At 35.8% G+C, this 19967-nt stretch overlaps 1 protein-coding gene across 7 annotated transcripts in view; it reads right to left on the minus strand.

Moving 5' to 3' along the window:
* AXDND1 (axonemal dynein light chain domain containing 1) overlaps positions 1-19967 on the minus strand; it is a 76808-nt gene that overhangs the window by 13737 nt on the left and 43104 nt on the right. For 6 of the 7 annotated variants that reach the window (XM_082616080.1, XM_082616083.1, XM_082616082.1 and 3 more), the window contains 6 exons: positions 19516-19750; positions 18313-18514; positions 17419-17512; positions 11454-11653; positions 10485-10581; positions 4107-4217 (listed from right to left, as the gene is read on the minus strand). In XM_082616080.1, the coding sequence (XP_082472206.1) occupies positions 4107-4217; positions 10485-10581; positions 11454-11653; positions 17419-17512; positions 18313-18514; positions 19516-19750 (939 nt within the window). Of the gene's footprint in view, positions 1-3123; positions 3197-4106; positions 4218-10484; positions 10582-11453; positions 11654-17418; positions 17513-18312; positions 18515-19515; positions 19751-19967 lie in introns of all 7 variants that reach the window. The other variant, XR_014293571.1, reaches the window with a different exon arrangement.

A 19967-nucleotide genomic window follows, 5' to 3' on the forward strand; every position in this document is an offset into this window, starting at 1 on the left:
TTATTTTATAGCAATTTAAAATTATGCTGTAGAAATTATATACATGGTATAGAAAAATATTCACAATATATTAGGATATTTTTCCAAAGTGAAAATACCTTTTTTTCATGATAACACACTACTGATGTAAAATATTTGAAAGCTACAGAGAAATTAATAATCTGAACCCTCAGAGGTAACAACCTCTATCACTTTGCTGAATATTCTTCTAGTCTGCTTTATATACATATAAACGTGTTCATACAAATGAAATAATAATATATGTTATGTTCCCTAATCTGCTTTTCTCAATAACATATCATGGGTGATTCTTATTTCACTACATAATCATCTATTTTATCTGTACAGAATCCTATTATTTGAATGTACCATAATTTATGAAACCAATTCCCTATTGATCAATATTTATATTGTTTCTGGTATTTTGCAATTATAAATAATGTTGTAATTAATATTCTTATACAGATATATGTTAGAATTATCAGATAGACTACATAGTTATATTTACACTTTTAAAGAAATAAGAGATCGAAACTGTGAAAGATTACAAAAATAATCAGACTTGAAAAAGAACCAAAGAGAATGTCAACAATTAAATTTAAAACTCAACAGAAAGCTTTCATAGCAGATTAAACTCAGCTGAAGAGCAAATTAGTAAATTGGAAAGTAAGTCAGAAGAAATCATCCAGGATGCAATGCAGAGAGACAAGCAGATAGAAAATATGAAAGAAGGTTAAAAGACATGGGGGACAGATTCTAATATATATCCATTCCAAGTTCCAGAAAGAAAGGAGAGAGCAAATATAGTAGAGATAATAATTGAAGAGATGATGACTGAAAATTTTCCAAATCTAATGAAAGATACCCAGCCAAAGAGTCAGAAAACCAAGAGAATCCCAAGCAAACTTTGAAAAGAAAAGAAAATCTTCACCCACATGTATCAGAGTGAAACTACGAAATCCCAAAGACAAAAAGAATATCTTAAAAGTAGCCAGAGAGGGGCTTCCCTGGTGGCGCAGTGGTTGAGAATCTGCCTGCCAATGCAGGGGACACGGGTTCGAGCCCTGGTCTGGGAAGAGCCCACATGCCGCGGAGCAATTAGCCCCGTGAGCCACAATTACTGAGCCTGCGCGTCTGGAGCCTGTGCTCCGCAACAAGAGAGGCCACGATAGTGAGAGGCCTGCACACCGCGATGAAGAGTGGCCCCCACTTGCCACAACTAGAGAAAGCCCTCGCACAGAAACGAAGACCCAACACAGCCATAAATAAGTGGATGAATAAATAAATAAATAATTAAAAAAAAAAATCCTAAGAGCCCCTTCTAATTGCAGTCCTGAAACAAGCCTGGGGGGAGGGGTGGCCCTTTAAAAATATATATATATATATAGCCAGAGAGAAGAGATGGATTAACTTCAAAAGAACTGACAGCTGGATTTTCAGTTGTCAATTTGGTAACAATAAAATCCAGAAAACAGTGGAAATAGTATCACAATATGTGCTGAGAGAAAAATCATCCTAGAATTGTATACCCAGAAAAAAAAAATTTAAGAACGAGGGTGAAATAAAGATATTTTCAGACAAACAAAAATTGAGTTTGCCTCCAACAGATGCTCACTCATGAAAACTCTAAAGGTTAAGGCAGAATGAAAGAGGAGAAGAATTATTCAATGCAATCAGACAAGAAAAAGCAATTAAAGGCATAATAATTGAAAGAAAGAGGTAAAACTATCTCTATTTATAGGTGATTTGATTGAATATCTGGAGAACCTGAAAGAATCTATTGAAAAACTACTGAAACAATAAAATAATTTAGTAGAGTCACCATACATAAAATTAAAATACAGGAATCAGTAATATATACACAGTTACCAATTAGAAGATATAATGGAAAAGAAGATCTCATTTAAAATACCAAAAAATAAAAATACTCAGGCCTACCTTATAAGCAACGTGCAAAATGAGCAAACTATAAAACAGTACTGAAAGGCATAAAAGTAGACATCCTATGTCTCATATTCTTCATAGAACAACTCAACAGCATAAACATGTCTGTTCTAAGTTAATATATAAATTTAATATCATCCCAGTTCTTAAGAATCATATATTTTCTAGAAGTAGATTATATAGAAGAATAAGTAAGAAAGAATAGCCATACAACACCTGAAAAAGATCCGTGAGGAAGGGCTGGCCCTACCAGATCTAAAAATGTATCATAAAGCCTCAATAATTAAAAGATTGTGGTGATGACTTGTGAATAGACAGATTAATATAAAATAATAGAAAACCCAGAAATAGACTTAGGTTGAATATAGCTATTTTCAAATATTAGAAATACTGTAACAGAATAGATGGAAATACTATAATGTGGGAGACAAATCAGCCCTTTCATATCAACCCAAAAGACTGAACTAGGACCAGTAGGTAGAAAAAAAGCTACAGGGAAACAGGTATCATTTAGTTCAATAAAAGAATAATGTTCTAATAGTCACTGTTCACCAAAAACAAAGGGACTAACTCTGAAAGTAGATCTCCATCACTTCAGATACTCAAACATAGGCATAATGATCAAGCATAGGTGTTATACTAAGACTGACGCATTAGATGGTTGGTTGAATTCAACCACATTTAAAATCCTTTTTGTTCTTAAGTCTCTGTGATTCTGTATAGGTCTTGAATTTTTTCCTAGATCTGATGTGCAGCCAAGATCATGTCTATGGTACTTCACTAAGTTTCTAAAACTGTACTGTAATTAAGATGTATAATGTTGAGATCATTCAGTGGTTAATTCAAAATAATTCTGGCCAAGACGTGGGCAGCAAAGAAAAATGAGAATTTGTTAAAGGTGTATAATTTAGAAAGGTGATGTTTCTTCAGTGTTTAAATGTAAAATAAGGGAGTTCCCTGGTGGTCTAGTGGTTAGGATACAGAGCTTTCACTGCTGTGGCCTGGGTTCAATCCCTGGTCGGGGAACTCTCACAAGCCATGCAGTGCGGCCAAAATTAAAAAAAAAAACTTTTTAAAATAAATAAATGAATAAATGTAAAATAAAAGTGCTGCAAGTGTGTAGATAGAACCTTCCTTCTTAGAACCAAGAGCATTGACATATATGCCATCAGATCATACCTGTATAGTTTATGTCTCTGATAGCAAAGGGAGCTTCTTCAGACTTTGCTGGAGGTGAACTTCCTCAAAGAGACTGAAGTAAAAATAAAGATTTGTGACTGCCATTAAGTACATGATATTCATTGACTTGGGATCCTCAGTAAACAGGTGGTTAAAACTACAGGATTAACATAGTAATATGGAGAGTGTAGAATGAGAAGGGAAAACAAGCCAAGGACAGAATATCAACATTTAAGAGGCAGGCAGAGGTCGAAGACTAAAAGAAGGAGTGTGAAAAGAAATAAAGAAGTAGGAGAAAGACGGAACTTTGGTCTTGCAAGGAGAGATTACCAAAAAAGTGAATGGTTAACAGGATCAAATGCTACAGAGAAGTCACGTTAAATATGGGATTGGAGATATTTAGATGTGGCAATAAGGTCATTAGGGACCTTATAGTAGTTTTAGAGTTTTAAGAAAAGTGATTGTGATAGGAAGGAGGGAAAGAAGTAGTAAAGAAGGAGACAAAATCAAGGGGAATATTTTTTCAGATGGGAGAGAGACCATGTTTATAGAGGAAGGCATTAAAGATACAAAAGAAAGAAGACAATGTGCATGGGATTAAGTACTCAAAGGAAGAAATAACCTTGGATGGGAAGACTGAGACTTCAGTGTGAAGGGAGGAGGGAGGGTGCGTGCAGAAGCAGAGAAGTCTGAGGCTATGACTCAGGAAGTGGCAGGTAACTCCCCTCTGAAAGCCATCCTTTCCTCCATAAAGTAGGAGGCAAAATCACCCTCCAAGAAAGTGAGGAGAGACGTTTGGGTGATGATTCTCTCCTTTAGAAGGGAAAAGAGTTGCCAATGCTCTTGGTCACAACCAAAATTCTCTTCTGATAGAGCAAATGAATGAGGATTCAAAACACTGACTGGAAAAAGTCGCAGTACCCTTATCTATTGAAATACAGAAAGAGCATGAATAATGACCAGTGCTAACACATGGCAAATACCTCTTCTCCAAGTAGGTGCCATTTTTCTTCACGTGTCAGTAACTTTATTTTCCTGCCTTTGAGACCAGAAAGGAGGTGAGAGCATGTGGTGATCCACTCATAACATTCTCTCTGAAAAGAGATAAAAGATAATCACTAAGCAGAAAAAATCAGATTACACCAACTCATTTATTCACTCACTCCTACTGAGGAACTGCTAAGAACAATTCCTCTAAATATAACTCCATTCAATTAACTTTGTATCAGTTCAGTTCAAAGATTTGTGCAGAAGTGATTTTCTATTAATATAGACCTAAATCATATCATCTCTTATTGACAGGGTTTGGGATCTGGGTTGAAATGGGACAAGTAGTGAAGTGCTATAAAACTAGATGCAGAAAGACTGTTGGATTTACTAAGGCCTAATGGTTTGCCTCAATAAATGTTATGCAACTGACCAGGGTCAACTATAATTGTATAACAATAACAACAGCAAACACTTACATGGCACTTAATTATATGCCAGACTCTGTTCTAAGTATTGTGCATTATCAACTCATTTGATCCTCATTATGAGACTATTACTATCCTCATTTTTTAAGATGAGGAAACTGAGGAATAGAGCAGTTAAATATCTCGCTCAAGGTCACTTATATTACATTTATGCACTGTGCTTCAATTCTAATCCCGGTGGCCAGGGCTCTTAACCACAACAAAAATATTATTTCCTCTGCCCCCAATAAAGTGAATGAGTAAAGAGTTGAAGCACTTTTTTGGAAAAGGTGCTCACCCCTTATCTATTGAGATACAGGATTCCACAATAGCAGGTCTCATCCCTGCAAAGAGAATAGAAAAACTACATTTACTTTACCAAGATCTTCTAACAGCTAAGATCTGGTTTCAATGTTTAAAAGATGCATTATTCCTTACTAGTGAGAAAAAGCAGAGGGAACTAGGCAACATAATTTCCTCTGGGGAAGATGATCTGTTCACTCACACCATCAAAAAAACTGTACCATGTGGTGAAATAATCACCCACTTTAGGTCCTTGAAATAACCCATAAAAAGCAGTAATACGTCTCACATTTTTCCAATGATTAGACTTATTTTTTAAATTTATTTATTTTATTGATTTATTTTTGGCTGTGTTTGGGTCTTTGTTGCTGCACGTCGGCTTTCTCTAGTTGCGGAGAGCGGAGGCTACTCCTCATTGCGGTGCATGGGCCTCTCATTGCAGCGGCCTCCCTTGTTGCGGAGCATGGGCTCTAGGCACACGGGCTTCAGTAGTTGTGGCACGCGGGCTCAGAATTTGTGGCTCGTGGGCTCCAGAGCGCAGGCTCAGCAGCCATGGCTCACGGGCCTAGTTGCTCCACGGCATGTGGATCCTCCCAGGCCAGGGCCTGAACCCGTGTCCCCTGTATTGGCAGGCGGACTCCCAACCACTGCGCCACCAGGGAAACCCTAGACTTATTTTTAATTGTGGAATTATTGTGAAATGTCAGAGCCAAAAAATTTAAAAAATCAAATCCAAACCCTTGTGTTATGGATAAGGAATGGAAGCCTCTATAGGTAAAATAAGTTTACCACAGCTCTGTTAATGTCACTGATAAGTTTAAATTCTGCATTCAAAGGGTTAGGTTGATGTCTTACTGCATATCAGAAAAGAGGGTCAAACAAGGGAGGTGAAAGTATTAGGTTCTAGTCCTAAGTTCACCTAATTGGTTGTGACTTCTTGAGTAAACTCTTAATAGCCTTCACCTATTAAAAACAAATGAGGTTGTTGGTTTATTCTAGATGACCCCTATGCACTGGGGAGCTGGTAAAAACATTCACTGGCAGTGGGGGGGGATTCCCTAATTTGTAGCATTTGTTGATTTCCATAGTATATACTCCCACTATGGCAATTTCAATGGTATTCATTAATTCAGTATGTTGAATGTGGAGTTGGGAAGAGGTCTGCATGGTCAGCTCTTGTGAGCCAGCATGAGCCTGCATCATACCACTGCTCCTAAAGATCCTTCCAACTACAAAATTTGATGCATATTTTAACTTTATCGTATCTAGAAAGTATTTGTTAATTTTGCAAATAGTAATTACATTTTAAAAATCTTAGTTCTTCAGAGTTAACTCACCATCCATGAGAAATAATTAAACTATTCTCAGCTGTATTTGCATTCTATGAAGCAGATCCTAGTCATTTTCTTATAAACTTCTGAGACATTGAAAATACTACCATAGGACTTCTGATGGGGAAAATATCAGTGGGAGCCTTTTGATAAAAGTTTCATGTTAATCTACAGAGTCAAGCAAGTTTTCCATAGAGGTAAGCAAGTTTTCCTTCAAAACCTTCAACATCACCTTTGATCAGCTATAGACGAGGATAGCTTGGTTGCCAATCAATACACGTGGATCTCCTTCCATCAATACTCTAATTCTGATAATGTCTGATTCAGGGCTGTGTTAATAAATGCTTCCTGTGTGAAGTAAAAAGACTAAAATTCATGTCTGGGGTGAAGGAGCATTTAAGAAGGGATGGTCCTGGGGCTTCCCTGGTGGCGCAGTGGTTGAGAGTCCGCCTGCCGATGCAGGGGACACGGGTTCGTGCCCCGGTCCGGGAAGATCCCACATGCCATGGAGCGGCTGGGCCCGTGAGCCGTGGACGCTGAGCCTGTGCGTCCGGAGCCTGTGCTCCGCAATGGGAGAGGCCACAACAGAGAGAGGCCCAAGTACCGCAAAAAACAAACAAACAAACAAACACTGATATTCAAAAACAAAACAAAACTACATAGTCAATATCCTTCATGAAAATCAATGTAAAAATTCTACAAAGAGGGCCTCCCTGGTGGCGCAGTGGTTGAGAGTCCGCCTGCCGATGCAAGGGATACGGGTTCGTGCCCCGGTCTGGGAGGATCCCATATGCCGCGGAGCGGCTGGGCCCGTGAGCCATGGCCGCTGGGCCTGCGCGTCCGGAGCCTGTGCTCCGCAATGGGGGAGGCCACAGCAGTGAGAGGCCCACATACCGCAAAAAGAAAAAAAAAAAAAAAATTCTACAAAGAACTTCAACCAACTGAATTTAGTAATATATAAAAAGATAGTACATCATGATCAAGTGGGGTTTATCCCCAGAATGCAAAGTTGGTTTAACATTTAATTCAAAAATCAATCAATGTAAGTGGTCATATTAAAAGACTAGAAAAGACAACTTATTGAACATCTCAGTAGATGCCGGAAAAGGATTTGACAAAATCCAACATACATTCCTGACTTTAAAAAGTTTTTCAGCAAACATGGAATAAAAATAAAACTTCCTATACCGCCTATTATACTTAAAGATGACAGAATAAATACTTTTCCCCTAAGACATAACAAGGCAAGGATGTCTGTTCTCATCACTTTTACTCAGTCTGGTACTGGAGAGTCTAGTTAATACAATAAAGTAAGAAAAAGAAATTAAAGGCATGTAGATTAAAAAGAAAGAAATAAAACTGTTCCTATCTGCAGATACTTATATACACAGAAAATTCTAAGGAATCTGAAAAAAAAACTTCTTAGCAGGAATAAGTGAGTTCAGTAAGGTCACAAGATATGAAAAAATATATTTTAAAAGTCAGTGATACAACGTTCATTGCAGCACTATTTACAATAGCCAAGACATGGAAGCAACCTAAATGTTCATCGACACAGGAATGGATAAAGAAGATGTGGTACATACGCACAATGGAATATTACTTGGCCATAAAAAAGAATAAAATAATGCCATTTGCAGGAACATGGATGGACCTAGTATCATACTAAGTGAAGTAAGTCAGACAGAGAAAGACAAACATCATATGATATCACTCATATGTGGAATCTGATTTCTAAAAAATGATACAAATGAACTTAATTACAAAACAGAAACAGTCTTACAGATATTGAAAACAAACTTATGGTTACCAAAGGGGAAATTTGGGAGGAAGGATAAATCAAGAGCTTGGGATGAACATACACAAATACTTTATACCAGATAGATAACCAACAAGGACATGCTATATAGCACTGAGAACTCTCCTCAATATGCTGTGATAACCTATAAGAAAAAAGAATCTAAAAAAGGATGAATACATGTATATGTATAACTGAATCTCTTTGCTGTACACCTGAAACTAACACAACATTGTAAATCAACTATACTCCAATAAAATTAAAATGTTTTAAAAATCAATGATAATTCTGTGTTAGCAAAGAATAATCAGAAATTGAAATTATTGAAGAATATAATTTGTAACAGTACCAAAATATGAAATACATAGGGACAAATCTTACAAAAGATATGTAAGACCTGTACACTGAAAGTACAAAATTTTGTTGAAAGAAATAAAGAAGGACTTACGTAAATGAAGAAATAAACCATGTTCGCAGACCCAAAGACTCAATACTGTTAAGATGTCAATTCTCTGCAAATTGATCAATAGATAAAATGTAATCATAATAAAAATCCCAATAGGCTTCTGTGGAAAAATTGATAAGCTAATTCTAAAAACTTTAAATATGGAAAGCAAAGGACCTAGAATAGCCTGGTCAAGCTTGAAAAAGAACAAATTTGGAGGATTTACATTACCTAATCTCAAAACTTATTTTAAAACTACAGTAATCAAGACAGTTTGATAATGGTGACAATGTTGACACAAAGATCAACAGAACATAATAGAATGTCCAGAATAACATGCACATGTATACGGTCAATAGATTTTCAACAAAGATGAAAAGACATCTTAATAGAGAAAAGATAGTCTTTTCAACAAACGGTGCTAAAACAATTGGATATCCAAATGCCAAAAACTGAACTTCAACCCATACCTGTCACCAGATAAGAAAAAAAATGGGTCACTCAAAATGGGTCACAGATCTGAATATACAAAACCTAAAACTGTAATACTTCTAGGAGAAAATCTTCATGATGTTACTATACAAGTATAAATTTTTCTTAGATACATCAAAAGCAAGACCCATAAAAGAAAAAAAATGATAGATTGAACTTCATCAGAGTCAAGAAGTTCCCCTATTTGAAAGACGTTAAGATAAGAAAAGCAAGTCACAGACTGAGGGAAAATATTTCTAAATCACATATCTGATAAAGGACTTGTATCAAGAATATATAAAGAACTCTCAAATTCAATAATAAGAAAACAAGCAAACCAATAATAAATGGCGAAAGATTTGAGCAGACATTTCACCTTTTTTCCCATAAATAGTTTGTTAATTTTATTTCACTGGTAATGGTTTAAATATTTCAATTATCCACTACCCAAATTATAAAACAATTGCATTTCTTCTTTTTAGCATTTTTTCCAGTTTTATTGCGATATTATTGATGTATAACATTGCATAAGTTTAAGATGTACAACATAATGATTCGATATATGTACGTATTGCAAAATGATTACCACAACAAATTCAGTTGTTGTGGTAACATCCATTACCTCACATAATTACATCCATTACCTCACATAGTTACAATTTTTTTTCTTGTGATGAGAACTTTTAAGATCTACCCTCTTAGCAACTTTCAAATATAACTTTCACCCCAGGAGATGTAATGATAAATAAGCCCATGAAAAGATGTTTAACATCATTGATCATGAAGGAACTGCAAATTAAAAACCACAATGGCATACCACTACCCACTTATTGGAATGTCTAAAATTGAAATCACTGACCATATCAAGTGTTGGGTGAGGATGTGAAGCAACTGGAACTCTCATACACTGCTAGCAGGAATGTAAAATGGTTTAACCACTTTGGAAGACAGTTTGAGTTTCTTAAGAAGCTAAAAATACATGCCATATGACTTAGCCATTCCATTTCTAGATACTTATTTAAGACAAATGAAAGCAATGCATATGTACAAGGATAAGCATTGAAGCTTTGCTTGTAATAATAAAAAAATGGAAACAATTCAAACGTTCATCAACAGAGAATGGTTGATAAATAAACTGTGTATATCCATAGAATGAATACTGCTCAGCACTAAAAAGCATGAACTTTTGATAAAAGCAACAATATGTGTGAATCTCAAAATAATTATGCTTAGTCAAAGAAGTCAGACAAATAAAGTGTGCATTCCATATGATTCCATTTATAAAATGAAAACTAATCTTTGGTGTTAGAAAGCGGATCAGACATTGCCTTGGGACAGGACGAGGCTTCAAGGAGAGATTAAAAAGGGGTACAAGGAAACTTTGAGTTTGTTGGATATGTACCTTTTTTAATCATAGTGATTATTTTACAGGTGTATGTACATTTTAGAAATTATCAAATTGCACATTTAAATACGTGCAGTTTGTTGTAAATCAATTAAACCTAAAAAGTCTACTTAAAGCAAACAAAACAAAAGTAAGGGGAATACAAAGTTATTACCTTCATCTTATCCAGTTCATTAAGTTCCTTAGTAGGATTTTTTTCTAAGTGACCTGCTTTACTCAGAGCCATAGCTGTTACCACCTCTTTGCAACAACTGGAAAAAAAAAAAAAGAGCACACATACAGAGCATGACCTTTTTATTGTTGGTTCCTCTTCTAAGTCCAGATACAGTGGAAGTTTACCATAATAATTAAGCTACTGACTGACCAGAGAATAATTTGTTTCTTGCTCAGTTTCTCACTCTTGTCCTCTTCCTCCCCTCCCCTCCCGTCACTCTTGACCACTGGTAACACTGAATGGAACTGAAGGGGAAACTGGCTAGATTGTAAAAGCTACTTCCCGAATTTGAAGTAATCATAGTGACAGTATGCTTCCTAGTTAATGAATTACAATTTTTATAGACAGGAATTTATTTGACAGGAACCTTCTAGCTTTTCAGATATAAGGCTTTTTTTCACTTTTTGTTTTTTTAAGAGATGTTTTGGTTGGTGTTTAGTGAAATATATAAAAGTATACCTTCCACTTTGCATGGAATTACACATGCAGGTTATACCTACTCCCCCACAGTAGGTACAAAAATGCAAGATGCAACTTATTTATGCAAGTACGTGATTTTTTTTTTTTTTTTTTTTTTTACTAATTCTCACTCCCACATACATATACACTTCCCATCCTGCCTACGCTAACAGTGTTTTCAAAGGAATTCTAAAGCCATTAAGAAAACACCGAAATCTCATATTCCAACATGGCAGTGTTGAAGCTAGTTTAAAAACCGAACTAGCATTTCTTTCAAGGTTTTAAACTATCTTTTATTGCTGCTACTTAACTGACCTTCTTTCCTCTGCTTTTTTTTCCTTAATTTTTATTAGAGTATAGTTGATTTACAATGTTGCATTAGTTTCTCCTCTGTTTTATGTCACATTTAATCTTCAAAAGGGAAGTAATAAAATAACCAGATAGTTTCACCTGCTCAAATAGATGGAATATTGGGACAACATTTTTGCCAGGGCAATCGCATCTAGCTCCAACTTGGCAATTCCTAGGTCACGTTTTTCAGCACTTTCCTCCTCCAACTTTATGAGAGTATCTGGATCAGGAAAGTCAGGTACCATTAAAATCAGCAAATTTACCATCCATTGAATCATGGGTATATGCAATTCATCCATCTGTTTAAAAAAATGATTATAATACACATGACCCATTTAAAATAAATCGAAAAGTAAAAACCATACAAAAACAGAACTGATCATACCTGTGTCCAATTTTCAACAACACTATTATTCTTAATGAAATCAAATCATCACTACTCAACCACTGTAACCTTACTTTCTTTTGCTCACTATACTACATTAAACTACCCTCTTCTTTAGCTTGGTCAAGCATATTAACCAGTTAAGGCCACAGTTCCCACCAGTGTGCACCAAGGCATCCCAGGGCTTCACAGTGAGCTCTCAAGGATGCCATGGGATTTTAAATTCTTGAGGGAGATAATAATGATATGTGACACCTGTCAGACATAGCATGAATTTGACATGATTCACAGTTTCAACCTTAGATACACTATATCACTTTTGATGACACCATATCTTTGAAAGCTGGTTTTATTGGTGGTTGTGTGATTAAAAACAATTATTGTGGGAAAATCAAGGTGGGACAGGAAGTGAGGATGGCAATGTCCAATCTGATTTCAAGGTTAGAGAGGTTTTACAGTGCAAAAGTATATACATTCCATTAGTAAGTAATTTTGATTAAATGAGAATAAAATAAAAGGATTTTTTAAGTGGAGGTGGGGAGATGAGTGAAATAGGTGAGGAAGATTAAGAAGTAAAAACTTCCAGTCATGAAATAAATAAGTCACAGGGATGTAATGTGTAGCATAGAGAATATAGTCAATAATATTGTGATACTTTGTATGGTGACAAATGGTAACTGAATTTATCAAGGTGATCATTTTGTAATGCATAAAAATATCGAATCACTATGTTGTACACCTGAAACTAATATTTTAAGTCAATATACCTCAATTAAAGATTAATTAATAAAAGGTTTTTTTCTGTCAATGAAGTTAAACTGAGACACATTAAATTTTACAAAGTATCTTTGGGCAAACAACAATTCCAATCAGGCAGTGCCAGACCCAAAAAATGGTTAGAGGCACTCTGTAGGTGGGAGCTAGGACAGACATTTCTACAGAGAAGACACTAAGCAAAGCAATTATTTAATTGGCTGTAACTTCAATGTTTGCCTTATTTAGGAAAATTTAGTTATCTGGCTGTTATGAGAGTTGTTCTTGAGTTTCATTTTCTCATATTCGAGAAGATCTAGTTGACTGTTTTAGAATTAGTTGTTCTTGAGTTTCGTTTTCTTGGATTTGAGTGCATCGACTCTGGCTTTGGTTTGTTTACACAGGCTACTAAAAGCACTGGGCTTCCCTGGTGGCGCAGTGGTTGAGAGTCTGCCTGCCGATGCAGGGGACACGGGTTCGTGCCCCGGTCCGGGAAGATCCCACATGCCGCGGAGCGGCTGGGCCCGTGAGCCATGGCCGCTGAGCCTGCGCGTCTGGAGCCTGTGCTCCGCAACGGGAGAGGCCACAACAGTGAGAGGCCCGCGTACAGCAAAAAAAAATAAAAATAAAATAAAAGCACTAAAGCTACAGTCCAATGGTCTCCTTGTTTAACTATTTTAACACGTATTATAATATTTTTCCAAAAGTTATACTAATATTTAGGACATAAATATTTAGTAAGCTGTTTGAACCTCCCTATGTAATAATAAATTGGACTGTGTGGTAATTTTTTTTGGCTTAGGAGTGTGAAAATACTGGGGCACCCTTGGGCACTGAGAAGAGAGAAAGTTTGGGAACCTTCGCAAATGGCGTTTGCTGAGGCTGGGTCCCAGAAATAAGATGCAAAAAACTTTATGAAATGCAGACGTCAACCATTCTCTTCAATGCCCTATGTAGTCCCTTTCTCTGGTGAGTTCCTAAGTGTTCTTCTTGGCTTAAGTATAATCTACTTTGAGAAGAATTTTTAACTTTCACTTGACTTAATTTGCTCCTTATCTTATGTTGCTATAGTACTTTGTACATAACTCTATTATAATTGTTTGCATATCTGTCTCCTCATTTAGTCTGTGAGTCTTTTTAAGGCATGGACCATCATTTTATCCCTCGATACCACACACAGTACTTAGCAGGGAGTAAGTGCTTAATAAATGTTTGTTAAATTAATGAATAAAAATGAAGCTTGGTAGTCTATCCTTGTACTAAAACACAAACTTCCTGCCTCAAAAGAAAAGGCCATAAATGACCTAAAGCAATCTTTTTTAAAAAATAAATTTATTTTATTTATTTATTTTTGGCTGCGTTGGGTCTTCATTGCTGTGCACGGGCTTTCTCCAGTTGCAGCAAGCGGGGGCTACTCTTCACTACGCTGCACGGGCTTCTCATTGAGGTGGCTTCTCTCGTTGCGGAGCACAGGCTCTAGGCGTGCAAGTTTCAGTAGTTGTGGCATGCAGGCTCAGTAGTTGTGGCTCATGGGCTTAGTTGCTCTGTGGCATGTGGGATCTTCCCGGCCCAGGGATCGAACTCTTGTCCCCTGCATTGGCAGGTGGATTCTTAACCACTGTGCCACCAGGGAAGTCTCTAAAGTAATCTTGATTAGTGTACTTTTACACCTGAATTAACATGTCAGGAAAAGGGCAACTCTTCCTGAGAAAGAGTTTAAAAAACTACTACCTTCTTTCCATAAGCCAAAGATATTTTCCCCACTAAGCCCCTGCTGCTATTCAATTACATTAATTCTTCTTAGAGAATTAATTAATTCTCTAAACTGTTCTTTCATATACCAATGGCCTGGATGATACTGTCATTGAAATAACTCATTTTTGCTTACAAAAAATATTAATAAATCCTTAAACCACCCCTGTGAAATAAACACAAATATGTGTTATCTTCATTTCATAGTTATGTTAGAGAGATTAAATGGTAGAATCAAGGTCATGCAATATAGGTCACCGGTGAATTTAAAATTAGAATCAAAATAAACACACTTTCACTAAGATATGGAATCATTCTCTTTAATTAGATGGAGAGTGAAAATGATAATTTTTATAATAAACCAGAGATTTACTGTGATTCTGATATAAAATTCTTAAGAGAAACTTTAAGATGAAGTGTTTTTTAATAAAACGGCTTGTTTCAAATTTACTAATCTTTTCAGGGATGGCAAGTGGCAACATAGCTGATATAAAAAAAAATCACTCTTAGCTTGTCCCTTCAAAATACAATTGATGTTTAACAATGAGTAAAAGAAATTTACATTATGGGGCAGCCATTTTGAAAATGGAGAGTTGGAAGGATTTCCATCTTGGTATGATTTTGTTGCTGAAAATGATATATAGCTCACTTTTAAAAACTCACAAATTTATATACTTGAAAATCTGGAAATACGTTTCTAATTCTTTTAAAATCTTACAAATAAAGTGTATCAATTGGTTGGGGATCTTTTGTTAGAAAAAAGAAATGCTACATTGCCTAATGTTTATAAGAACAACTGATTGACATTATGGTAGATGGAAAATTTTACTAATCAATTTTTAAAAAATCTTTACATAACTGATTGATGGAATTGAAAAATGAGCATTATTTAATAAATACAGCCAATAATACACTTCTTCAATTTGCATTGTTCTTTTGTGAGCTATTATTTCAGCAATGACAGTCCTTTAAAACAAGTAATGAAGTAAACTGAACTTAGGAGCAGACCTTCAAATGGCTTTATCACTAAGTATTAACCTGTGATTGTAAAAAAATTATGAAGCCTGTTCAATCACATCAGTTTTTTTAAAACCATTACTAAAAATTATTTTTAAATATTATTCACTTCATCTCTTTTGACTATTTGTTTATATTTTATAATGTACCTAAAAGGTTAACAGAAATTCTCATAAGTAAGTTAGAAATAGTAAGTTAGAAATAACTTGTTCAAAGATTTTTTGCTGATAGAGATAAATGATAAAAAAATATTTGAAGATCACTGTTTTAGACTGCCAAGCAGCACAGATTAGATGGAGTAAAAGTATAAAGAAAAAAACAAAACAAAACCAAAAAATCTGGAAGAAAATGGATCAGAAAGGAAAATGAATGGTGGGTTAACAAAAGATAAACTTTTCCATTTTTAAATACTTATACCAGTTAATATGGATACACACAGTTCCTCGAGGAATGTATAATCTTGCAAGTTTTCTAGGCAGCTTAACTATATTATAGTGCTGTAGTGTTAAAATAGAGAAGTATATAAAATATAAAAATGAGAAGTATATAAAGGTACTTTCTAAATAATCCTATATTATAAAAATTGAATTCCACAATATTAAAAATTGAGAATATGATTCCCCGGAGATAATCCCCAATGGTAAACTGAGTATCCAGTGGTAAACTTACCAAAGAAGGGGTTAATGTAGCAACACCATAAAACATCAACAATGTTGGAATGTTGTTACTTCATTCGAGAAATATTTATTGAGTTCCACTATGTGACAGGCACTCTCCTACCCTTTCTCTTCTTAATTTTGGTTGTGTTCTAAGTCATAGAAATTTCTCCCAAGCCTGGGGATCCCCTGGATCCATACTTCCAGTCTTAACATATTTGCTCCTCAACTCTTTTTTTTTTTTTTTTTTGCGGTATGCGGGCCTCTCACTGCTGTGGCCTCTCCCGTTGCGGAGCACAGGCTCCGGACGCGCAGGCCCAGCGGCCATGGCTCACGGGCCCAGCCGCTCCGCGGCATATGGGATCCTCCCAGACCGGGGCACGAACCCGTATCCCCTGCATCGGCAGGCGGACTCTCAACCACTGCGCCACCAGGGAGGCCCGCTCCTCAACTCTTGATGTCTCTATGTTCACAATGTGCTCATAGACTGTGATATAATGCTTTATAAGTAGTATTCCCATACAACATACTGATCTCTGCCTTTCAAATTCCCAATATAAGCAATATTAAAATTAAATTCATTTTATCAATTTTGTAAGGTCAAATATTTGCATATTAAGTTTACTTATAATAAGAGATTCCTGTATAAATTTAGATTATAATTAAGACTAGGAAGTGGGAGTAAACGTAAAAAACTAAGACATCCTTTGGAAATTATTATTTCATGTTGTGCTAGTTAAGAATTCCACAGGGAACTTCCCTGGTGGTGCACTGGTTAAGAATCCGCCTGCCAATGCAGGGGACATGGGTTCGAGCCCTGGTCCGGGAAGATCCCACATGCCATGGAGCAACTAAGCCAATGCACCACAACTACTGAGCCTGCACTCTAGAGCCCATGAGCCTAGAGCCCATGCTCTGCAACAAGAGAAGCCACCGCAATGAGAAGCCCACGCACCGCAACGAAGAGTAGCCCCCGCTTGCCACAACTAGAGAAAGCCCACGCAGCAACGAAGACCCAACGTAGCCAAAATGAATAAATTAATTAATTTAAAAAAAAAAGAATTCCACAGGTTTAGTTCTTCAGAACTGCAGGACAATTCCCTATTTGTTCAAATAACTGTAGACGAATAGTATTGTAGCATCTTGTCTTTCTTCTTAGAAACATGTTTCCGTCATCCCTTTAGCCAGTCAAGGGCACCAACATAAATTCTTAAAATGATTAATGCTATTGAGGGAAAATTTTTTCGGCATACTGAGTAAAGAGTAAAGATAATAATTAGATCTCAAAAACTTTTGATCACCTGTGAAACTTCATTCCAAAGGCAGGAACGTATCGCATTTAAAAATCCACTGAAAATCATTACAGTAATTATATTATGTAAGTTCTCATTTTGCCCTCCCAACCTCCTGCTTCAATTGGGTAGGCATGACTTGATTTTTCCTTGAAGAAAACTCCCAGCCAAGGCAAAAAATAATCTAAGAAATTCCTACAAGTACATACTTGGCGCTGAAGTTCCATGTTACCATTGTTAACCTCATTGCCTATCTTCAAAAGCCATTGTTGAATCATGTTAAATATATGTGCTTGGAGTACCCTGAAGGAAAAAGCAAGCAAAATAAAGATAAGTGACTTACTTAAGAGTATGAAAGTAACTATCGGATAAAAGAAAGGGTTTTATTTGGCTGGGCCTAGTAAACTTCAGTGTGTACAACTGTTTGAGAGCTCAGAGAAAGGTGAATCAAATCCTTGAATTATCTGGTAGAATGGCTACTCACTGACAGCCTTCCTAACCTCACGTAGGTTAGGTGTAATGCGCTCTGGACAATGTAGACCTTACTTTCAGTGTTAGACCTCTACTGTAAAGACTTACACTCACTCTCTTTACATTTACTTCTAGACCACTGAGGCCACAAAATGAGAAGAATGAGTTTTAAAATCCTCTCAAGAGATCAACTTCCAACATGACAGAGGGAGGAGAAAAGGTGACCCACTCTCCAGTGAAATTAGTGAAAATTACTAAAACAAAACAAAAACCATTGAAAGCTTCTGGAAATGGTTCTAAGGACAAACAGCAACTGAAGAAACTTATATTCAAGACAATTTATGAAGATTCAGTAGGAAAGGCAAGAGTCTATGGTATTTGAACCGAAACTACTCCCGCTCTTCCCCTTCTCAGCTCAGTGAGGCAGAAACCCCACCCTAGACTGCTGTGGTTAAGAACCCAGGACTCCCTCACCCTCCAGCTCCCAGTCAGATGGTTTTCTTACTTGGAGGAAGAGAATGTCAAGGTTTTGTATCTGACCCCAAATACCCATTGCTGACGCGAAGTACTGAGAAAATGCAGTTGAGAAGTGGGGATTCCCTTCTACCCAGCAGAGAGCTATGGGAACTTACGAGACAGAATCCACATCTGTGTACTGCGGAACAGTACCAATAATGTTTAACGATGCATCCAAGTGAGATTTCATTTCATTAATTTTTTCATTAAGTCCCTCCCATTCTTCAAGAAGCAGTTCAGGAAACTCCAGCAGGCTTTCCAATTTGAAAGAACAGAATTCAAGAGAACTAACCAAACTTGGAAGAATTTTAGAGATACCTGGAAAAGTGAGAAAAGCATTAACTTTTAGAAGTATGTGTAAGTTTACTCTCAATAATAAATTATGAAATACTAATGGGCAGGGGCATATCTTTTTCCATTTTCTTATTATCCTACAGCTTGCCTAGCAGAGAATCTTGCGAAGAGTAGTTCCTAAATAAATATTTAGTGAATAAAAACTATGTAAACAGTGCTTTTCTGACTGATGGACTATTTCATTGATAACAGTTTTTACTCTGTCTTCTCTTCTCAGCTGAGAATGAAATGCATTAAATCCAGAAACCATGAACTGCAGTTTCTGTTAAAGGTATTAATTCACTGAGTTATCCTGTTAAGAAGACAATGATGAAAAACAGCTTCTTCATGATTATAAGATAGTTAACAGAAACTAGAAGAGATATAGTTCTTGAGTCATTTTTTAGGTCATTGTTCGGGTTTACATGAAGTTTATAGTTTTGGTCTGAATAAGTATCAACTTTGGATTCTAATTTTTGACTGATTCACTGTGAGATCATGGCAAAATACCCTCTCTATACTTTTGTCTAAACTCATTTGCAAAATAAGAAATGAAAATGCTCCCATCTCAGAGATATATAAAGAGAAATAATTTAAAAACAAACTTTTTCTTGTCATTGATGAAAATATTCTCACTGCCTTCATCAGTAAACTTCAGTCTTTTAGTAGGATTCAAAATGATTTGTTAATTTCACTCTCATTCATCATTTTGACTTCCTCTTTTATTTAAAATCATTTACCACCTGGTTGCATATGTCTGTGAATATACTAAAAACCATCAAACTGTATACTTTAAGTAGATGAATTGTACTGTATATGACTTATATCTCAATAAAGTGATGCTCCATGCTTTATTTTCCTTGATTTTTAAAACTATATGTATTGTTTTTAAATATTAATTGTATTGAAAATAATAATTACTATTAAAATGCTTTCTATTGTCAAGCAATCCAATTATCATTATCATTGTTTTTTTTTTTCCTTACCATTATCCCCATTTATTCTTATTTCAAATTCTTTGTAGAGTCTTCCTGTACTTTTCACAATTTCCTCCATGTGCTTCTGCTCTGGTGGTATCTTTCCCTCCATACTTTTATGGCGACTAAATATCCCAAGCCCAATATCTGCCCAGCTTTCCTGTAAATGTTTAATAATCTTGAGAGAATCATATTTTGACACTAGAAGATCCCCAGAAAATTTGTCTTTGTCTTCAGTCAACATCTAGAGAGTGAAAGGAGGATGAGGAAATTAGCACATTATTCACTGATTTCATCAAAGTCTACTCAGGTGACTCCTAAATATTTTGGAATTACATATCTTATTATTATTTGTCGTACCATTTCTTCATATGACATATATTTTAATTTCAAAGTTAAAGTGAATTTTAATCAATTTTGATACTCTGTAAGATAACCCATAGTTTACCAGGGATGAAAAT

This window comes from Mesoplodon mirus, assembly GCF_964341445.2.
Source record: "Mesoplodon mirus genome assembly, chromosome: 3".
Lineage (NCBI taxonomy): Eukaryota > Metazoa > Chordata > Mammalia > Artiodactyla > Ziphiidae > Mesoplodon > Mesoplodon mirus.